The following is a 22,624-nucleotide window of genomic DNA, read 5'->3' on the forward strand; positions in this document are numbered from 1 at the left end:
AATAGGACTTGCATTTGCGAGAGCTCGAGCTATTGGCATTGTAAATGACAATGCCTTGTATTTATGTGTTTTGAAAACCAGCAAGCGGTGCGTAAACATTCACTTTGTACTTCTAGTCGTTGCTTATGAGAAGAAACTAACAGTAACTCCGCCCCTTTTACTGCCAGCCTTTCTTCTCGTAAGCAAGGACTATAAGTGCAAAGTGTGTGTTTAAGCACTGATTGGAGGTTTTTGAAACACATACATAAAAGGCATTGTTATTTACAATGCCAATAGCTTGAATGTGAGACCTACTGCATTGCAAATGCTTGTTTTCTGGGTGCCACTTGTTATTGTTTTACAAGAGACTCACCCTCCTTTCAATAGCCTTTGGCTGGAGGTAATTCCAGCAAGCAGTAAATCTGTGTTAAACAGGGACTGCCCCAAGTAATCTCTATCAGACAGAACAGGTGGCTAAAGGGGCTGAGCAGATCAGTTGCCAAACTGGCTATTACTTTCTATTGCTCCACTGGACCTCTAAGTCGAAATATCTTTCTCTGTGTGATGGGCCTGTGTGCCGTGCATTTCCTTTGGTGAAAAAGGTGCCTCTATACTGCTAACTGAGAGTGACGCTGCTCGAACTAGAACATTTTAAAGCATATTTTAACCAGGAAAAGGCTGGTGTAATTGTCGCTATTGTTTGCTCTATAGCCACAGGTCTGTAATGCCGATTGCTATTAGAACACAGTGGCATTAGTGAATGTGGTAATATTTACATGGAGACCTCTATTGCTAGTGTGGCTACAACCAAAGTCCATCTGCAGAAACTCCTGTTGGTTCATTTGCCCTTGCTTGTTGACACCAAACATTGTATGGTATGCGTTTTGCACAATACAGTCGTAGCTGGACCTACCACGATCAGTACAGATCACCAAGCTCAAATTCAAATAAACTTTATTTAATTTCCAGATGGAAATCATAAAAGTAAATACTTAATAACGCATATACTATAACATCTTAAAAAATCATCAAGGCATAAAAAATTATATGCAAACTAAAATTGATAAAGGGTATAACAATACCAATCCAGAATTAAAAAGGAACAATTCATTGCTGAAGTTACCAGGGCGCAGTAATACTCTTACGTAGTTGGATAGCTTGCGTGATAAAAGCAGCAAAACAGATATCCAAGGCATGTAATTGCTGTAAAAGGGTCAAGACTGGTCTACAGTGTCTCAAGTTATATTCTAACAAGGGCTTGATTAATTTTGATCAAGATCCAGCATAATACTTACAAAAAACATGAAGTGCAGCGTGCTATGAGCCGCGAGCCCATCACATGGACAACTTTTTAGGACTCTAGACCAATCGTTCGACAAGATAATGATTTCTACTGAGTCTTAAACGAGTTAGAGCAGATCTTTGCTGTGTATTGGATACTAACTCAAGGTAGGGTTCAAGTCCCATTTTGGTGAGTAAAGCACTATGAGCCACTATGCTTGGGTTGGACTTGTCCTTATTGGATCTCTCAACATCACGCTTATCTAAACAAAAAAAAACTAAGATTTCAGCTCCCCTTTTGTGATCTCCTTCATCAACTCTGGGTTGGGCATAAAAATCTAGTCATCCCAAGCGTTAACATGTGGTTTTAGTATACCTCAGGAAAGGTATCTTCTGCGTCTGTCAAGGACCATACATTCAGTTATGATCTCTCTTTTAATAGAGCTACTGCCTGCTTCCATATCCTATGCGTAACCAAGTGTGCGCAAATCCGAATCTTGTCTATCAAGGACCTAACACCCAACACGCTGTGGCACACCCATATTGGGCACCATTAGGTAACTGCCAATAATTTTCCTAAGCAGACATTTTCATAAACAAGTAAGCTTGTTATATTGGTATAATCCCAGACTCCCGCCCAATAGCGGGCCAAAGAGTCAATTGATTTGAATAATTGTTTTCAGGGGTTTCATCCCTAACTTGGATGAAAACCTGAACACTGCAGAAATTGTCTTTTCAAATTTGTTTCCTGGTCATAATTTAATACTTCCCGGTACCTCTAGCATAGTAAAGACCCTACCTTGCTTGATAGATCAAGATGAAGGGATTGTGGGTCATTCGATAGGGCCCACAGATCACAACACAGGATTTACTGCCATTGACTGCCATGAAACCAGCAAACCAGTTCAGTTTTTGCTGTAATGTATTGTAGTTGTAGGCCATAAGGAAAGCACTGCATCATCAGCATACGGGAGGGCAGGCAACAAGCTGAGTGTGTCCTATCAGGGCTTTGTCTTGCCCCCTCAATAATCTCCCTCTTGACAGCCCTTCCTATAATTCTCTGTTTTTGCTGAATGACTCTGTATATTTCATTAATCCCAAACCTAACCTGTGCAGTAGCACCTGTGTAAATCTGACTCTAGAGGATCACAGTTGCTGGGTCATTGTTAATAAGCAAGCTAAGATTCAAGATTTACACATTGTTCTACAGTCCTGAGGCCCCTGTGGAGCCCATCCTGTATATCTGCTAGGATCTGATCTGCCTCCACCCAAGCTTCTAATCTTGTAAGTAATCTTCAGCCTGTCACCTTAAGCAACGAGTCAAGCAATGAAATGGGTGAATAGCATTTTTGGTCCCCCTTTTTAAAGATCGGGTCAATCAGTGAGTCTAGCAAGCTAATTTGCCTGAAACACAGACTGAACGCACTACATTACCTAGAAGCGGTGCCCGCAGATCCATATTGGCCTTGAAGAAGTCAGTGGGGATATCGTTAATGTCAGGGTCTTTCCTGCTCTGACTCTTGTTAATCAAACAAATGAAAGGTATTCGATCTTTTTACCTCCCTCACCTGCTCCACCATACTGAGGTTCTCATAGATGGCACTGAAGTATGCTACCCATTCATTAGGAGGAATAGTAACTTTTCTCTGAAATAGGGATTATTAATTACCCACCAAAAGTGGCATTATCCCTCAACTCCACTTCTGACAGAACTTTCCAGGGGTTCTCCTTGATGGGTTTTTTCCTGGCGACACTATATTTGCGCTTGCACTCTCTAATTAACTTTGTTTTCCTAATGTCTGTCCTGTGTGCCCGCCTTAGGTCCTTTTGGGCTCTGGAGCAATTATCAAACCATTCTCTTGTATTATTTTTCTGGACCTGGACGCTCTGATTAACCCATCTTTGATGTCTACCAAAATCTCACTAAAGGCCTTCTTAATATCCAGCAAACCTGTTCAGGGAAATCTCAGAATGTCTCCTTCTGGAACTAGCCAAGATGTCTAAAAAGAACATCTGTGTTCACCCTATTCCAGCATACATTTAGACCGTTACTCCTGCTCACTACTAAATCTTCCACTCATGTACCTGTACTCTCATAATACCTTCTTTTCCCAATAAAAATATCATACTGAGCACTTGCGCAGTTTTCATAGATTTTAAAGTTTGCAATATATGGCTTCAAATTGTCAATCACTGGGATTCTGTTGATTATACCTACCACCTGTTTCCCTTTTGATTGTGCGCCAAAAAAGAACTTATTAGCAAGCATAACATTATTCTTGAAAAAATGATTGTTTAAAGAGTCTACAAAAGTCTTGTGATCGAATTCAGATTGTTCAGTATCAGGGACATCAGAGTAACCAAAGACTTTCTTGGAGGGGAACGTACAGAGATGGCCATTAAAATCCCCTCTCCAAAGGATAAGCACGTCTACTCTCCTCTCTCTTATAGGTGTTCGAGGTCTCTATCTGAAGCTTCTGCCTCAAACTTCCTTTCAGATTTAAAAAGTTTATCATAAAAATAAACCCCGATTTGGCTCTTCCAGCGCTAGAGGCGACTGCTGATGTGTGATAGGAATTCTAACAATTTATGTGCAGGAGTTTATTAACTATGGTCATTTGGAAACAAAGAACAGTGAACTCCGCTTTAAAAGTGCACCAATCTGGGTGACCCAGGTTTGTCTTAATAGCGGCCAAGTACCATGAAAGGATATTGATGGGTTCCCCAATCACCCTATGTACTGCCTGGGCCATAGCTGCTATAGGCTTATTCGCTGTGCCCACCCTTAAATAATCTCACACACAACTTTGGGCCAGTCTGCCTCTGTAAGGCATCTCAAACCACACAGACTATGGGAAACCCCTTAAGTACTGCGTCGTTAAGGCAAAGGCCGCAGGTGCTGTCACCATTCCTTATTACCGACGTCTTTTCAGGTAGTTATGGCCCAGTCAATCCATCACCTCACACAAGTTTAAGGGTAGAAGACGATTCTTAGTAGCAATGTCTCTCTGGAGGTTTTTTCTTCGATCGTTTTATTCAAAGTGCCATCATCCGTTCCGCTGACTCAATTGCAATTATATTTCAAAAGCGATGTGTTTCTTTATTTTCATATATTTTCCATCTTTCCATGCAATTCTTAGTTTCCAAACTGAACTCAGGCTGAGGGTCAGAGAGCACATGAAGGTTAGTACGACCCACATTTTGTCTGCAAGGATGCTGAGGTTTGTCTAAAAAAACAACTACAAAAAAACCAATGGGAACTGCATAGATCTGAGAGTTGAGATTCTTAACATATCTTAATCTATACTGTAAAGATTCCACTAACCCTGGTGATCTCAATTTTAAGATGACATAGTTGCCCCTACAGGTTTTCCTTCTCCTTCCCATCCAAGAAACGCTGTAAACCATACTGATGTTGGCATGACGTTCCCCGTTAGGTCCCATCCTAGATACCACCCAATGAACAAATGTGTTCTTTAGGTCTCCCTGGTAGTCTCTCCGAGTGGTGGTAAAGGGTGGAACGTTCACTGATATCAGTGTGTAGGTGGTACAGCCTGCCGGTAAATCCAGCGCACAGGGCGAATCATTAAGAATATGACTACCCTCAAGGTCAATATCCTAGTCTTCCCTCACCCTACCCATGCTGTTAGTTCTGTTACCAATTCCCTCCTTAGCTAACGGTGCAATACGCTGGTCAGAATCTACCATGTCAGGTTGACCTAGCAAGTGGTCGTCCCTTCCAGTTGTCAACCGCTCCTCTGAGTCAGATGATTAGGGTATACAAGACTGTACAATCGATCTCTTCGATGATGTCTAGACACATTTAGACATAGTAAATTCAGTTGCCTTCAGTCTACCTGCCACATTATCCAGTAAATGATTTACCCTCTCAGCAAGTGCCATCATAAAGGAAAGCACGTGGTAATGGTAGATATTCTCAAGACTCCTGACTCCACCTTTCCTGTGCACCCCACCTCCGATCCTTGCACAGGCACAAGTTCAAGTCCTTCAGAGCAACTCTACTGCATGTGCGCAAAGTTAATACACCGGCTTACTTTTTAGCAGGGGTGTATCATCCCTAGAGACAAGGGGGTCAGGCACAATTTCTAGAGGGTCATTTAACATACAGGCGATCCCCAAATTACCCCTCATACTTTGCCTACAACGGGTAACTGTCTCTTTGGACCCCCCCTGCATCAAAGTTGACTGAGTCGCTTGGATGCTAGGGTTGGTAACTTCCAGTTTCTCTTCTACAATTGCAATTTCTTTCCTAATGGTCTCTATGATCCTGGACAGAAAATTGACACAAGAGTTAACTGGTTGGCCAGCCCTACCATCAGTCAAGCCAGTTGAGTTCCTTTTCCCCATCACAACAACCACATCCTGTCCCAGTAAGTCACATGGTAGTCACTCCGATGGAGGAACTAGGGGGTGATCCTGCCTACCCTGTAGAGGGTCTGATGGGTGCAAACTGGCTGCCCCTGGCCCAGGCTTTGCCCGGTGTGGCCCGTGCCCGTCCCGCACAGTAGAAGGGAAATGATAACTTAATAGTGCAGGGCATATCGACAGACCCTCTCCTCAGCCTCTCAAGCAGCAGGGTATTCTGGGACCTGGAATCCCTCTCCCTTTCCCAAATCGATTGCCCAGTTACATAAAGGAAACAATAGCTTTTTGTATGGGAGTAGAGTCAGTAATCTACCTTTTCTAGAGAGGGACATTGATAATATGGGCTCTGATGCATGATGGCTGTGGTGGTTCTGCTTAGCATGTGCACACTGGTGCAGATCCCTGTATTCTACTTATAAGGTTAGTGCGTTGCGACGAATACCAATGTTTTTTATGCAAGGTAGGTTGTTGTAAGAGGTCCATGGAAGAGAACTGGTGTATAGGTGTGTCATGCAAGGTGAGGTAGGTGATTGGGTAGTTGCCTGTCCTGTAGCTGGCTCAAGGGTATAATGTATGTATATATGTATTTGTGTGTGGGAAGCAATTTGGGTGTGTATGGCTGGCTTCAACCACTGACTCTGTTCTGTGCATGCACAGTTCGAAGGGTCCTTCTCCGTGGATATGAAAAATTGGGATGCTGTGTGTGATTTTTGCTCTCTCTCTCTCCCCTAGCTCTTCTGCTCTATGTCAGCCACATTCACCTTAAATTTCTTTCGATCTGGAATTCAGTTTGGAAGCTGGGGCTCCTTCCAGGTGCCAGGTCTGCTTAACTTTGGAGAATTTAAGGTAAGTTGAGAATCTTGTGTGAATGTTGAGTTTTAGAATAAATGGTATGGTAAGAATCTCCTAATGACCCTTGTATGTTTTTAAGCTTTTTACTGTAAGTCTCACACTGCCTGGAAATCCATCCAAGGTGCTTTATAACCTCAAACACTTTACAGGCAAAGTGTTGTCCCACCATTTGGACTCTGCTACTGTCATGAGGTCACTGCACCTAATTTCTAGGTCTAGCTGTCCTGTTGCTCTGAAAGGCAAATTGTGGGCTTACTAAGACCGTACAAGAGCTTAGAACCCTCTCATTCTTTACTTTTGATTGACTTTAGTGTCACTCTCATTTCTTGTTTCTTGTTTGGGGGCTTTTAGTGTCCATCTTGTTTGACCCTCCCCTTATGCATAGCATCTTTATCATCCTCTTGATTGGCTGACTTGTCTTTCACTGCTCACTTTTAGGGTACTATTTCTTTTCTTCTTTTTGGTGTTTTCCACCTCTCTCCCTCTAGTTTTCCCCCCCAATACCCAAGCTCAGTGTTTGCACTATCTCTCTCTTCTATTCCCTCTCCTGTGTATTTCTCCCATTGCATTCCATGCACCCTGTTTTACTATCTCCCTTGTGTGCCTCCCCTGAAAACTCTTTTTTTTGTTGCTGTCTCCCTCATGTTCTTCTCCTGTGTTGCTCTCTCCTTTGTTTCCCTCGCCCACTCTCTGTTGCTTCCTCCAACCCACTGCCCACCCTTTCTTTTTTAAAGTATATGTTTAAATATATATATTTTTTTGGGGAGGGGGACAGCAGACTGCTGATGGCTCTCCACAAAACTGATTTTGTGCCCTCCATTTTTTTTAAGGACCAATCTAAGTGTCTCCCACTATCTTAGATTGGTCCACAAACAAAATACCAGCAAACGGCGCCTGTGTCGTGTCTAATGATGCACATGCGTGCCTACAAAATGATGCGACTGCTGCATTATAATTTCTGGTTGCAACTGATGCTAAACAGCACAGACAAAATGCTAGGTTTCTTACAAATTATGCTTATCAGCATCGCCAAGTGTACTGTCAAAGCCAGTAGGTCCCAAAGGCGAGGCCTATTGAGTTTGCCAGTGCTTGTTTTAATGTGCTTCCCGGCCATAAAAACTCTGTTCTGCCTTGGCTACAGGCTTTTATTTACCTTGGGATGTGTCTTCATGCATCTTGAGTAAAGGTGTGTAACCTGTGACTTTGGTAGACAGCTACTTTGGGTTGTTATTGTGTTGCTTGGTGCCAAAGACACCATTTTACATTGATTTGTGACTATGTTGACTGTATAGTGATTCCCCAAAGCCTCGGGCTAATGCTGCCCTAGAGTATGACATTAACATTATTTTATTAATGGGATAGGGGCACCATTTTTCTTTTAATGGGATCACCACTTTACCTTGCATAGAGCACCCCTCATGGTTGATAGGGGAGATTAAGGCTGTCTATCACTGTTCTTGTGTACTATTGCTGTGCTTGATATTGCTGTCTGCAGATAGTGTTCACGTTATATGTTCTGTGCACTCTGATCCTGGCTGTTATTTCACCTCTTCCTCACTGCCGCCTTCTATCTCTCCTGCCCTCAGTGCTCCGATTCAGATAAAAAATGTCATCTTTGGTCTGTGGTGGATTTGGCTTTCTTCGTCATTATGGGGGTGATTGGGGGCCTCCTTGGAGCCACCTTCAACTGCCTGAATAGGAGGCTGGCAAAGTATCGCATGAGGAATGTTCACCCAAAGCCCAAGCTTGTCAGGTACACTTACTTCCCTTTCTCTGCCTCTTCCTGTATGGCGTCTCAGCACCACCACTGCATGTCGCACACCTCTAGCCTCCTGTTCAGTTCCACTTGTAGAATGCTTGTTTTATATATTCTCCCATACACACATGCACACACACACACACCCACACATTGATGCATATGCACACATAATGGTGGAGTTTGTGCTTAAAGCATTCGTTGTGTTGTCAGTCCCTCCCTCATTCATAGTTATATCCAACTGTGCCGATCAACCATTCTAATTAGGGGCAAATTTGCAAAGTAATGTTTGATTTCTTGTTGTCTGTTAAATCATAGGTCTGTTTTTTCTCTACCTTGTTGGCATTGATTCCACCCAGGTTTTAGCTATTAGGTTGACCATTGTCTTATTATTTTGCTTTTTTCTTGTTTCCTTCTCTGTAGAGTGCTGGAGAGTCTCCTCGTTTCACTCGTGACCACCGTTGTTGTGTTCGTTGCCTCAATGCTTTTAGGAGAGTGTAGAAAAATGTCTTCATCTTCTCAAGGGGGAAATAATACCTTGGCCTTTCAGGTAGGGCATCTCGAAGGTTGGCGTGACTCATTCAAAGGAAGCTTTACCAAGAGCAGAGTGCATTTACAAGCAGTGCAGAGAGCGGTCATTTCCCACATTTATGACATGATACACACATAAGTTGCAAGGGGAGACGGGTGCTGCTCATGCAAGAAACCACACTAAGGATTCTCAGCAAAGGATTGTAGGAGGGGTCTCAAAAGAGAGGAAGAAACTCTTAGCACCCATTATAGGTACACTGCAAACCCACAGCAAAGGCCCATTGGGGAGGGTATAAGCCTCCCACAGAGGTCTTGGGCCCCAAATGTACACAGAGTACGCCATGTGTATGCACACAAATTCCATCAAAAGACATAAACCTATTAGTATTCTTAGACATAAGTGGCCTCATATTTGACCGTTTTGTGCATGTCATTATTGGGGAAATTTGGCCAACATTTGCGATCCAGCATTTGTAATCAAGGGGTTTTACTCAGATCTTATACATTCTCCTTGGCAGAAGGTAATATGACCTAATCCTATGTTTAATGTTAGGTCTCTTCATCTGAGGAAGTGAATGCCACCATCAGAACCTTCTTCTGTGCCAATGGATCATACAATGACATGGCTACGCTGTTTTTCAACCCCCAGGAATCTGCAATCCTGCAGCTTTTTCACCAGGATGGTGAGTACATACCTTCAGGAGGCCTAAGACCACCTTCCCTTTTCATTCACTCTGCCTTCTAAACTGTGGTTGTTGCTAAAGTATGTTATGTGAATGTCCTCGTTGGCTGTGTTCAGTGGGAAGAGCAGATCGATCAGTGCATCGCTCTGTGGCATAAACTGTTCCAGATTAAGTGATTACATTGCATACACTGAACAGAGCCAATGCGTAGTAACGTGAAGGCGTTTCCCCGAGTATTTTACTCCCTGGGAAGGTGTACAGTTCATTATATTTCAGAACTGTGCACTTAAGCTTCAAGAAAATGTAAGACCGAGATGAGTAGAAACCGGCTATGTTGGAAGGATGCATTAATTGAGTGTTGAGTAAAACCAATCGTTAATCAGTGCTCAGATGTTTCTTGTTTTTGAAATATATGCTGAATATACGAATGAGGATGTTCACTTTCATTGTACAGAGTTTGTTGTCAAACCAAATGCTTTATTCGACAACTTAATGTCATAAAAGTAAACAATTCAATCAATCATACATTACAATTAGAAATAGAATGTACAAGATATCAACTAACACCTCATAGCAATTCACTAGAAAGGCTTAAAATACAAGATTCGAAAGATAGAAACATACAAACAGTATTGGGGTGCAAAACTACAAGTGTCTTTTCCTGTATTTCATCTTATGGGGCTAGAGCTTTTCTGGGCATCTAATACAAGTTTTATATAAAGTGCAAAATGCAATAAAAAAACTCATGGATTAAAATGACACATTGGTCCTCCGGATAAAATTTCAATACCAAAAGGGCAAACATATTAGGATACAAAAGTTCAAATTTCTCACCCCATGATACATCTTAGAGTAAAACATTTTTTGTAAAGTGCGAAGTGCGTACGAGATAAAGTGCAAACATTTTATTCCAGACAATAGTGAGGAGTACCATGGGTTACTCTACATACAATAAAAACGTTATTAAAAGTGCTATGTGCATATAAAACAGAGTCATAGGTTTAGGGTGATCTACTGGTATCTTGACACATTATTGTCCTCCTAGAAACGGTCCTTCAAATAAGTTTACATTGATGTTAAAAACACAAATCTATAATTTACATGATGACGTTTAAGAATCTAGACAATAATCAGATAACAAATGTCTGTTTTTCTTGAACCTCATAGCAGCAACCAGAAAACATGCAATATTAAAAATATCCCATGGTGTGCTCAATGACTGAAGATAGAGTAATGCTGGTCTAACCTGCAAAAAGCCCTTTCCTCTCAGGATTGGAATTATGTACTTATTACGAATGTCAGTATAAAAAGGACAAAACATCATAAAATGAAGGGTATTCTGGGGAGAAAAATTGTCACACTTACAAGGAATCGCATACTCCGGATTACACCACTCCTGGAAATCACCTAATAAAAAAGGAACTAAGTTAAAGCGAAACCTGGTTAAAAGCCAACGATGGAAGGGTTTATTTATTGTTACCAAATAGGGTTCAATACAGATATTCGTTTTAGTTAAAAAATGAGCCCTAACAGAGGGTTTCTGCCGCTCTAGTTCCTCCCTTTCTGCAGACAACAGATTCTTAAAATTAGATTTCACCCACAAGACATCCTCCTTCCTGATCTTTTCAGGAGCTTCAAATAGCTCTGGCCGCCCCACTTTGGTTAACATACTTTTAACATAAGACAGCCACTTGATCTTATTAGAGTTGTCTAGCTGAACACAGTCTCGTAAAATCTTATGATTCAAAATCAGTTCTGGATTTATCCACGTTTTAAGCCAGCAGAGCAACGGAGCTAAGCTCCAAATGTCTGCAATATAACCAATCCCAAGTTCCTGGTGTATAGAAAAAACTGACGTAGATTGTGGGACTGATAGGAGACTACTTAGAAATTTATTTTCGGCTATTTGAATGCCTGGCTGTTCTTTAAAGCCCCATATAGAGGAACCATAGGTTGCAATCGCTACACACTTTGCGCTATATATTTTCAATATACTCTCAATTGGTCTAGCCCCCAAACGCTTAGCAAACCCCATTAGTCCTAGGGCAGATCGAGTAATAGAATTCTTTTTAATTTTCTGTTGCGGTATCCAAGAGAACTTCTCATCAAAAACAACCCCTAGGTAGGTAAAGAAGGAGACCGGGGTCACTTCCTGCCCATTACAGTAAAAAGAATAGGGTTTTCTTGTTTTACGACCAATTGACAAAATGTGGGACTTACTATTATTTACAGCTAGATCCAGCAACTGCATGTGGGCCCCAAAGGCATCTAAAAGCCGCTGGAGACCCACCGCCGTGCGTGCTATAAGGACAGCGTCATCCGCATATAGGAGAACCGGAATTGAGCTATCTCCTACACGCGGGATATCCAAAGTCGCTGTCAAAAGGGATCTATCTAGGTCATTAATGTACAAGGTAAAAAGTACAGGTGCCAAAATACACCCTTGTCGGACCCCACGGGCTGATCTGAATGAGCTTGAGCATTTGCCATCCTGTGAAATCCTGACTGAGGCAGTAAGATCTTGATGAAGATCAGCCAGGAAATACACTAAGGATGGGTCAAGACCTTTGTCCAGCAGGATGTTCCACAGCTTTGACCTGTTAACCAGGTCAAACGCTGAGGATAGATCCATAAATGCCATCCTTAAACAGCCTTCCTTTGCCACAGCATATTTACTGATTAGTAAGGACAAATTAAGGCACTGGTTGGTGGTACTTCTACGTTTTCTGAACCCATATTGTAGAACAGAAATAATATTCTTCTCGGTAGCCCAGTCTGAAATTTTCATTAAAATTATTTTTCCTAAAATTTTCACAGAAGAGTCAATCAAGGATATTGGTCTGTAGCACCGCGGGTCCCCACTCTGGCCCTTCTTAAAAATCGGGATGATAGTCGATCGAGACCACGATGCAGGGAACCATGAGGTGCCAGAGACATTAAAAACATTAGCCAGGATCTTTGCCCAGAATTTTAAGTTCACTTTTGTAGAGATCTGCCGGAACAGAGTCAGTCACTGATAGTCTCCCTTATAGGTTTCTCCACTTCCTCTTCAAGGAACACAAGAGGGACTCGGGTTTGAGTAGGTAATAAGCTAAGAGGCAAGTCCAGGCTCTCAGAGGAGGCATATATTGCCTTAAAATGGGACAGCCATTGAGCTTCAGTGATATGACAATCCTGAATCTCATTATCCAAGCCTGAAAAAAAAAAGGTGTATTAATAATTCCCCAGAATTTTGAACTGTCCCTAAGTACGTCTACTGATAACAGCGCATGCCATGCCTCAGCCTTAATCTCTGCTTTCCGGTTGTTAATTGCCATCTTGTACTGTTTCCGCAAAACAGCAATCAAGACCCTGTCACGTGGTAAACTTTTCAGGGCTAGATTTAAAAGTCGATGGGCACGTGAGCATTTATTATCAAACCACTTTAAACCACGTGACGCTCTCGGTTTGGGCTTAACTCTTAGATCACTGGCTATTTGATTGCAAATACCCCCGAAGGCTCTAACAATAGCGTCTTTTGTACTCAAGGGGTTAACACGTATTTAAATATTCCCCTTGCATTTCTCGCAAAGTTCTATAAAAAAAGATGTCCGGCATCACTTTGGGCCATCTGAGCCTTCTCCCTTGATCACAGGTAGTTACAGTACAAGGTGCGGTTTGTCTACTACCACAAGCTAATAGGCCGTAGCTTTTATCTAGTTCCAAAATGACAGGGTTATGGTCACCAAAGGGCGATTCCCTGGTATTATAAAAGACTACTTTGCCTAATAGCATGGGAGACAAAAGAATATAATCAATAATGGTGTCTCTTATTTTAGATTTAAATGTAGGGCACCGATCAAGAATGTTAACAAATCCAGGTTCAAAGAGGTCAGCTTCAGACAAGAGAGACTCTAAGCCCTCCCCCTCCTCTGAATGTTCAAAATGGGGGGTTGAAGCAAAATTATGACCAAAGCCATCTTCAATACAACAATGTAAGCGACAGGGATGTATGTTAAAATCACCCATAAGCACGACTTAAAACAAAGTAGTTTGCATAGCCCTATAATTTTCTAAAAAAGATTTCAAATTGTTCAAGTGTTGGTTCCTATAATCAATTTCCCCAGAATTATAAAAATTCACAAGAGGTATCTTGGGATAGGTAGTAAAACATATTTCTACTGCCAGGCAATTAATCGAGTCTATGTCAATACTGTTCGTGGATCCCTGTAGGTTCAGAGATAGGAGTAGCATAAGGCCACCCTTTGCTCTTCCTGCTGGAGTTGCTTGGGCTGGTAAAAAAATAGGAGCTAAAACCATCTAACCAAAAATTATCCCCCCTGTCCCAGTTTTCCTGAAGGGCGATTATGTCAAAAGATTTTATAAATTCTAGCCACTGGGGGTTATCTCTTTTACTTCTTATGCCCGCAATATTCCAGCTAATAAATCTACATTTGGATGAGTTTACATCACCAATAACTTCTTCGGGATGATTAATACGGGGCATAACAGATAGACAATTTTCACTCCCAATACCAGTACCCTCCAGGTCATTAAGGCTAGGTGGAGGAGAGCTAACCTCTGTCGCAGGGAGTCAATCATTTGAGTCCAGCAGGCTTAAAGGCTGAAATCTATTAGACAGTGGTAAACCCACCTCCTCGGGTCCTGGCCGCACACCTGTAGTATAAGGAGACAGGGCCCCAGCTCCGCCCGAACTTGTAGGACTAGAGACACTGCTTACAGGTCTGGGCCGACACAGCGACAAATGGGGATTAATGTTGGCCTGTGACCTACTGTAGGAATGCCCTGTACTTGTTGGTGGATAAAAATAGCCCAACGGGACGGCCCTTATGCCGTCCACTTTTAGGTCAGTAGCATCCCAAAACAACCTATCCGCTATATCTGGTTTATTAAATTGACTATAATACAGTCACCTGCAATTTTTTTGGGATGATTGCCCACCCAAGACAGCCGTCTAGCCATAATAACATGGTCTGAGATTTCAGAGGAACCAGAACAATAGTGGTTACACTAACTTTTTGTTTTACGCAACAAGCCATTTGTTGATTCTTTTTCTGGGTGCTCAAGGGAGGGAACCCCCACAAGAACAGCAACCAGAGAAGTAGCTTCTGGGGGGAGATCAATCCTGTTATAGTTATTAAGAATGGGATTGTTATACTGCTCAGAATTCCCCCTTGTAACTATAGGTGGCCTTCTAAGTTGCGTAAAATCAGTACATGGGGCAACATTAGGATCCTTTTGATTTGCAGTAAGAGGGACATCCAACCTATCCCCTGGGTTCAAGGAACCGCCCCTCCCCGAGGATGGCAACAGGGCGCTCGATTGGTTGTTCCCTCTATTAGCTAACCCAGTTACTACTGGCAACACATCAATATTACTAGTCATGGGACACGATTTTTCTCTCAGACGAGAGTCCATAATAATGTTTAAATGATCACAATTCTTTTTTAGATCAGCCACACAGGAGTTCATAGTGTCAATAATGTTCTTGGCAATAGTGGTCAACATTGATTCGAATCTTGTACTAAAAATATCCTCGATGAGGGACCGCAAGGACTGTTGGATGGATTCATCAATTCCCGGGGAGGCCTTAGATGTACTTATCCTGGGGCCTTTGGTGCGCTTTATAGTTTTTTTTTTTAGGGCGTTTTACACCAGTGGGCCCTTCCATGGGAGCCCCTTCACATGGTAAATTGTAAGTGCTCTGAGGGCTAGGGATGCCACCCGAATCAACCAAAGCAGGAGATAACGCATCAATCAGAGGTTTGGGGGCTTTAATCAGTACCACTGGGTTCAGGGGTACAGGGACAGATGGCAAAAGTGCTGTCGTCGCAGTCCCTTCCCTAGGGGCTTCGCTTATATCCAAGCCTAGCTCCTTTTCTGCATTTGCTATTTCTTCATTCAAGGCACCCACAGCAGAAGTTAGGTAAGAAATTATAGATGGTGACTTTCTGGGTATTTTAGCTTTGAGACCCCCCTTGTCAGTTACCCAAATGTTTGCGCTTACCCATCTGAAATTGTTGGAGGGGTGGCCCAGCCCAGACTTCTTCGGGCTTCGACGGGCCCGCCCTTGGCCCGGGCATGCCCGCGTGCGTCCCGCGCTGCGTGGGCCCTGTGCTGGTTAAGAGGGCCTTAGGCACCCTCTGATGCCGATTTTCGGCGCTGAGCAGGGTGTTATGGGGGATGTAGTTGCTTCACCCCCAGGAGCCGTTCCCCTCACGGCGGTAGCCAAATGAATGCAGTCCCAAGACGCCGTTCCCCTCACGGCAGCGTTAGCAGGCAACAATGATTACAAGCGCGTCCCGCGCTGCATGGGCCCTGTGCTGGTTAAGAGGGCCTTAGGCGCCCTCTGATGATGCCGATTTTCAGCGCTGAGCAGGGTGTTATGGGGGATGTATTTGCTTCACCCCCAGGAGCCGTTCCCCTCACGGCGGTAGCCAAATGAATGCAGTCCCAAGACGCCGTTCCCCTCACGGCAGCGTTAGCAGGCAACAATGATTACAAGCGAGTTTGTTGTCAAAGACACAATTTCCAGGCACTTTTGAATGAGAGATCAAATAAATGTTTGTCACAGAAATTGCAGCATATTCTGATTTCATTCTTGTTGTACAAGACAGCAATTATATACCAGTTTGACATTTCGGTGATACTGTTCAGGGAAGATCATTTTAAAGGTGCACACTCGTGGAGATATTTGTGAACTTTCCTCTTTGAAAGCTGCAGTGATTTAGTGTTTTAGGTGATGATAATAAAGATGAAGGGAATTTGTAGTGCACCATGTGCAACATTGGTGGCCTCGGGATAAAGGAAGCACTGGAGTGACTGCTGTGCTAATCTGGTTCTTCTGTGCAGCCAGGTCTTAAAGATGTAAAAAAAACCTTAAATGGTCCTCAGTGTATAAGCATCTATAAGCCAGCAGCCAGACACAGCACTGTCATCCTTGACAGTAGAGGGACCTAAGACCCGAACTCTCCACCAACTTCGAAGCACCACACAAGGATAATGTGTGACACAGCTTTAAGCTCATAAGAGCTGCCTCCACTCGATTTTAACAAAAATCAGGGGAAATGCACTTTAAAAGGTTTAACATAAATCGTCTTGACCATTGAAGTTGAGTTGTTCAAGTGAGATATAGTGAGGTCCTTTCGGCCACCTTTAAGAAGCAATGAGACTGCAGTGTCTTGTTCTTACTGGAGTCTCAGTAACTTCACCTTTGTCGCATCCAAGTACAGATTGTTGTCGAAGGCAGGCCTGAATAAGATTTGTATTCACAGTAGTCATGCTATTATAAAAATTGTATGAAGTATGTCTCACCTGGAGACAAAAACTTTCATCTAAAAGAACACAGTGCCCTTTTACTTTGGTCAGAAGTCCAACTGAAGTTGGGCGAAAGTCTGTTAAAGAATACAGACCTTTACTTTGGAAACAAGTTCGAAATTAATGTGCACCTGTGCTGCAACCACTGCCTGGAATTCCCTCCTAATGGACGTAAGAGCAAAACTTACGCTTTTCACCTTTTCTGAAATGGCTGAAAATCCCATCAATTGTGAATTAATTTTACATTTCTTAGATAAGCACACTAACCCCATGAAAGTTGGCAACCTTTTGGGGATCTCTTTAATCCCTCTGTTGTAGTATTCATTGCTCTCGTGGGCATGGAAAAACATTGGTCTTTGTTAAAAGTATTTAATTTGGAGGACAGGACGCATTCTCTTCACTATTACCTGAAACACTGCCTTGACAGACAAAACTTGAATGCATTATCTTTTTTGGCGTGTAGTTCGAGGATATTGTCTGATCACTGTAACTGACCTTATGTTGTTCTTCAGTGATAGAGCATTTAGGGTTAACCCACAGAAGATTTGCTCCTGTCAAAAAAGATTTTAAGGTCTAAAGTGAAAATCTCCAGCTGGACCAACGACCAACTTCTCTCTGACCATATTGATCTGCAAATTGATCTTTTGGCTATAGAATGTGTATTTATTTCCGAACTATATCAATGTTTGACTAGTTCCCGCATACATCCCCTGTGCATTTCCTCTGAGGAGGATGTTACTGGTTGAGGAAAGCTAGAGAGGGTTAGGCAGAATAGGAACTTTTTTATGGATTATATTATTTTACACTTGATACGGCGCACATGCACGGCTCATATTTTGGCCTCTCTGTCAGCCTAGCACTCTGGTTCACTACATTTCTCTAGACTCATGTGAGAAAGGATTACTCTTTTAAAGTCGGTTGAAAAGTTGCAAAGATAACAATTAAGAGTTCCCTGGACCAAGCAGAATCCTATTATGACTTGACTGGTTCCAAGACACAGTTCTTTGCAAAGGATAGCCGGCGTTAGACCAAAAGTACATCTTTAAGTTTCGAATATACTGTTTTGCAACTCCTGTATTTGGTGAGCAGGTTAATGAGGCACTTGATTAACTTGAGATTGAGAACTCTGGGGTTGTCAATGATAAACTCAGACTTTAACTCATCATAGTTGAATAATTTATCCTTTTCCTCTTGAAATGTGTCATGTTTTTGACATATCTAGATGGTGTTCTATAGTCCCTATACTGTCTTCTGACATTAGATTATGTCTTTTGCCCGAGGTATGTCTTTATTTTGGGTATCATCTGTATTTCCTAAGGCTAAACTAGAGTAAAACTGTCTAACCCTTTTAACAAGATAAAATAGAAAGAAAAGGTTTAAGACACCAGGTAATACATCCACAGTATTTCTGCTTAATAATTTGCTAGTTCCGATTCTGACAAGATATGAAAAGCCCTATTGGTCATTTTGATCTATGTTCACTCTTCAGCTATATGCTGATATGATAGTGGACAGAGCTAGGTTCTGCATGGGAAATCATTGCAGCTACAGCTCCCCCAGCATTATTTTTTACAAACGACCAACCCTATGCCACCTCTTTTCTTCCTGCCCCTGTAGCATGGACTCAGTATTTGTAACTCATGTACAGTTAATATCTTTCCCTAATTAGGCTACTGTATTGTAATAGCAGGTTTTTGGCAAATCTTAGTGATGCCATCATCTGTCCATGCCTATTGTTAAGTGACCTGCTACCTTATGCGCTTGTTCTGTGTATATATAGCTTTCCTTCAACTATGGTTTTATACCTTTTCTATTTCAGGCACTTTCAGTCCCATCACGTTGTCTCTTTTCTTTGGTTTGTACTTTCTACTTTCCTGCTGGACCTATGGGATCTCCGTGCCCAGTGGCCTTTTTGTGCCATCATTGCTTTGTGGTGCAGCATTTGGCCGCCTTTTTGCGAATCTTCTTAAAAGGTAAAATTCTATTTTAAATCTGTTGTGGTATGCACAGTCATTCATCTGTAAGCTTTTTATATTCCGATATTCAAGTTTTTGCATGCTCTTTATGACCATTGTAATTTTTGAATCAGAAACTCACTAAACTACTCTTAGTGCTCTCTGTTGTCTGCTTCCTTTTTTCCCTCTCTGCTTCCTACTGCTTCTTTCCATTTTACCTGGTACGGACCTTTCCATGAAATAGTTTGGTCTCCTTCTGTCACTGCAGTCTCTGCTGCCCTTTCCCATGTTTTGGTTGGGACCTCTTTAAAAACTCTTTCTTTATTCTTAATTATAGTTTACATGTCTTGCCTCTGTGGCCTCTCCCTATGTTCAACTGGATGTGTACTTTCTCATTTGTAAGTTCCCAGGTTGTACCAGCTGTCATTAAAAATCCATCCAGCCTATTTGAATCTCTGGAACCTAAGACACTCATTATATTTGTTTTGATAAGATATGAAATTGGCAAATTCCACGTAGTAATACAAGCAGTTGACCATTGAAAATGTGTGCACATTGATATATATATATATATTTAAATTGTTTGTGGTTACGTTTTAAAACCAAAAATGATACACATGAAACCAAAGGAGGATGTGGCCAAATGGCTAGAGTCGTCGACCTCGAAGCTTGGGAACTGGGTTCGAGTCTCGGCAGGGACGTTCAACATCCTGTGATTCTGGGAAAATCACTTACTCTCCCCGTGCCTAACAAAAATTAATGTGTCCTTCTGTAATGTTACTGGTGCTCAAGTAAAGCGCTCTGATACTTTCACGTTGAGTTCGCGCTACATAAAACTCCAATTTAAAAAAAACGAATCCCATTCAATGGCCATGAATTGAGTGACAATCGAAAAGGCTGACATTATGCTTAGTTACAACAGCTAACCTAGAGGGTGAACTTGAAATATTAATAAAGACAGTGTTGAAGTGGGATAGAGCATGAGATTGAGAGGTGGGAGGGAGAGTTCTTAGCAAATTAAAGTTTTCCTGTGGAAATCTGGGTCTCCTACTCACCAAAATATTTAAGGTTAAACTGTGTCTGTTAACATAAGGATTTTTCTGTGAAATGTTTTTGGAACCCTGCACATTATTTTGTTTCTCAAACTGGTTTGGGAAGCAGCCATCTTGAGTGAAAATTTTGGTTGCTTAACCCATTTTACGTTTTTGTCACATAAAGTTCAGGGACTTTCACCTCATAGGAAGGTAGAATTTTTATTTCACTTTTGTTATCTTATATTGATCTAAGAGGAGTGATATTTCAGTTAGCTATTTTATCATATCTTTGTGTGTACGAGATATATAATATTTCAGTCAGTGATAGCAACTTTGCAGTTTTGGCTGGTCAGAGATTCCATTCAAAAGACTTTGGCGCTGCTTGATGAATTTGTGCAAATTGTCCCAAAAAGTATTTTATCTGATTTGGGTTCTGAATAGCAAGTTTTGTTTAGATCAGGAAAGGGGTGTGGGGGAACGTGTGTAGGACTCTTTGCTCTCCTCTACAGAAAAGAAACAGCTGAGCAATACTACAGCATGGCATGAAAGTGGAATTGAACTCATGGAAGTGACTTTTGCTTGATTTGGTGTAAATCCATTCAATAGTCTTGAAGAAAGTAGTGTCTAAAGATTTTTCCAGGTGGATTTAAAGGGATTGAAAAGTTAAAGGTAACTGGGCCAATAATCAGCATATAGTCCATGAACCCGAATTTGCGCACGGTCTACAAACTAAGTTAAAAAAAATCTAATTTTAAGAGGACGTTCCTCCCCCTCCCGCTTTAGCTATTTTGGGTCCTTGAAACCAAAACTTGTCATGCTTGCTGCAACCGACAAAAATCAGTTGTGTTTGCCCTTACAGAATGCATGGCTCAGTCCCAGCACCCCCCTCACCCCCCAAAAAAGAAAACCAAAGGAGCTATAAGGGTACAGGGGAACATCACCTTGACCTACTGGCTAAATTCGGTGGTAAAGGGAAGAGACCCCCTCACTTGAGCTACAATTCTAAAAAGTGCTTTTTGTGTCATGGGTGGCATTTGCTGCAACAGGGTTTGCAGACTGCAGCACAGCTTCGCCACCGAACCATGCAAGATCTTGTGACCCCATATTGGACACCCTCTAAAGCAGGGGAACCCTGGCTTAGGGCCAAAGGCAGCGCCTAGTAGTTGGGCGCTTGCAGTGCGTTGAAGCAGGGCTGGCCAAAAGGTGTGTGCAGTGGAGTAGATTATACTTCCGTAGAAGTTAAATGTAGTGTATGATCCCAAACAATTATTCGATAAAAGGTAAAAGAGAACTTAAGTTTGAATAAGCTTTGATTATGACTGCCTTGTAACCTCAGAAATTGACTTAAAAAATACAGTTAAAGTACAGTAATGGTTACTGGAAAAAAAATATTTTAATTTGCAAGTTATATTTAGCGCCGCAGTCCATAACTGGCATGACAGTCATGCAAACCATAACTCACACACAAAATGTCCCCCTCTTTCCACAGGTTTGTCAATGGCACAGAATCTGCCTGGTTCACATTATTTTTTCAATGCAAAGTGTTTCAGTATCACTTAATTGAAGTCTTTGTGTTCGTCATCTCTTATGTGTTTAAACATTTGTTTCTTTAGCTGATTAGTTGTTCTTACTAATCCACCCTCTGTTCTGATTTTTTTTTTTAAATGGACATACTTTGACATGCCCACTGGAAGCTTGCATTTGATCTTGTATTGCCAAAATGCCTGTACAGCTTATCCCCAAACCAAGAAAAGGAACTGGATGATGGAAAGGCCGTAGTGCCATCAAAATTTGACCACCATCCTTAACAGCAGTTGTGAAGTTATGCACAGTGAAAAATCTCATATGGACTGTCCCGTTGCATTGGCGAGTGAAACAATTGCCACCCCACATAACCTTTGAATCTTTTGACTAATCTGTACCAATTGCGACTTGCTCTTAGATATATGATTTCCGATGGTGTGAAGTGTTAACCTTTACTACTGAGGCTTGGTTGTATTCGTAATTTGCTGTTTATTACCTTTGTTGACTATAGGGAGAGGTCCTGGCTCGGAAGAGGCAAAGCCTTAAGTGGGTTTCCTTTCCCGCCCAGATCATCTGTTGTTCTTTGCGACCTAATTTAGCCAACACTACCACTTATGATCCTCTTTTGCTGCACAATGCCAGTGTCACTGCCTGTACTAAAGAAAGGAGACCTGAAAGATTGTGAAGAGTTCTCCACTCTAGGATAACACTGTCTAGAAGCTGCACTGTTGTTGTGAATATGCTGGCTTACTGCGTAAGTTCTGTCAAACTGTTTGCTGTTGGATCTCTGATCAAGTACTTTCTGTTTTTGCCTAATTTTAACTAGGCAGCTTTACCAACCTGCACATAAAAATAAAAAAATAAAACTATTTTTACAGCAAGTTTGAATGTGAATACTGTATCAGATTCAGTTAGAAACTTACTGCCTCCGAGTTTTGCTTGATTGATCTAGTTGGCTGCTGTCTGGTGACTCAAGTGTACGAATAGAGTACTTTGGTTCTCCTTTTGGAATTTGGCTGTATCCGAGGCCTTGGAACACATGCAATGAATGACAGTATGCTCCATGGATACTGCTCAGAAGCAATTTACAGCCACAGGTTCCTGAGGAAAGGCCTTAAGCCATGACCATGCACTGGTCACAACCTCTGTGTGATATCTTGGATGACATCACAATTTACATGAGTGATGTTACATCACTTGTTCTTTTAGAAGCCAAAAGATGTCTTCACGGACATAGCATTTAATTGGTAAATTACTTGTATATCATTGCAATCACATGCTCAAGTGCAGATATTGTCCCAAAATGTGTTGGTACATACCCCTAAA

At 41.9% G+C, this 22,624-nt stretch overlaps 1 protein-coding gene across 1 annotated transcript in view; it reads left to right on the top strand.

Annotated features, from left to right (window-relative positions):
• Positions 1–22,624, top strand: part of CLCN6 (Cl-/H+ antiporter 6) — a 206,788-nt gene that overhangs the window by 107,840 nt on the left and 76,324 nt on the right. The window contains exons 11-15 of the mRNA XM_085609913.1: positions 6,379–6,492; positions 8,085–8,251; positions 8,678–8,804; positions 9,339–9,468; positions 18,605–18,758. Coding sequence (XP_085466039.1) covers positions 6,379–6,492; positions 8,085–8,251; positions 8,678–8,804; positions 9,339–9,468; positions 18,605–18,758 — 692 coding nt within the window. The remainder of the gene's footprint in view (positions 1–6,378; positions 6,493–8,084; positions 8,252–8,677; positions 8,805–9,338; positions 9,469–18,604; positions 18,759–22,624) is intronic.

This window comes from Triturus cristatus, chromosome 1_2 (genome assembly GCF_964204655.1).
Source record: "Triturus cristatus chromosome 1_2, aTriCri1.1, whole genome shotgun sequence".
In the NCBI taxonomy this organism is placed as follows: domain Eukaryota; kingdom Metazoa; phylum Chordata; class Amphibia; order Caudata; family Salamandridae; genus Triturus; species Triturus cristatus.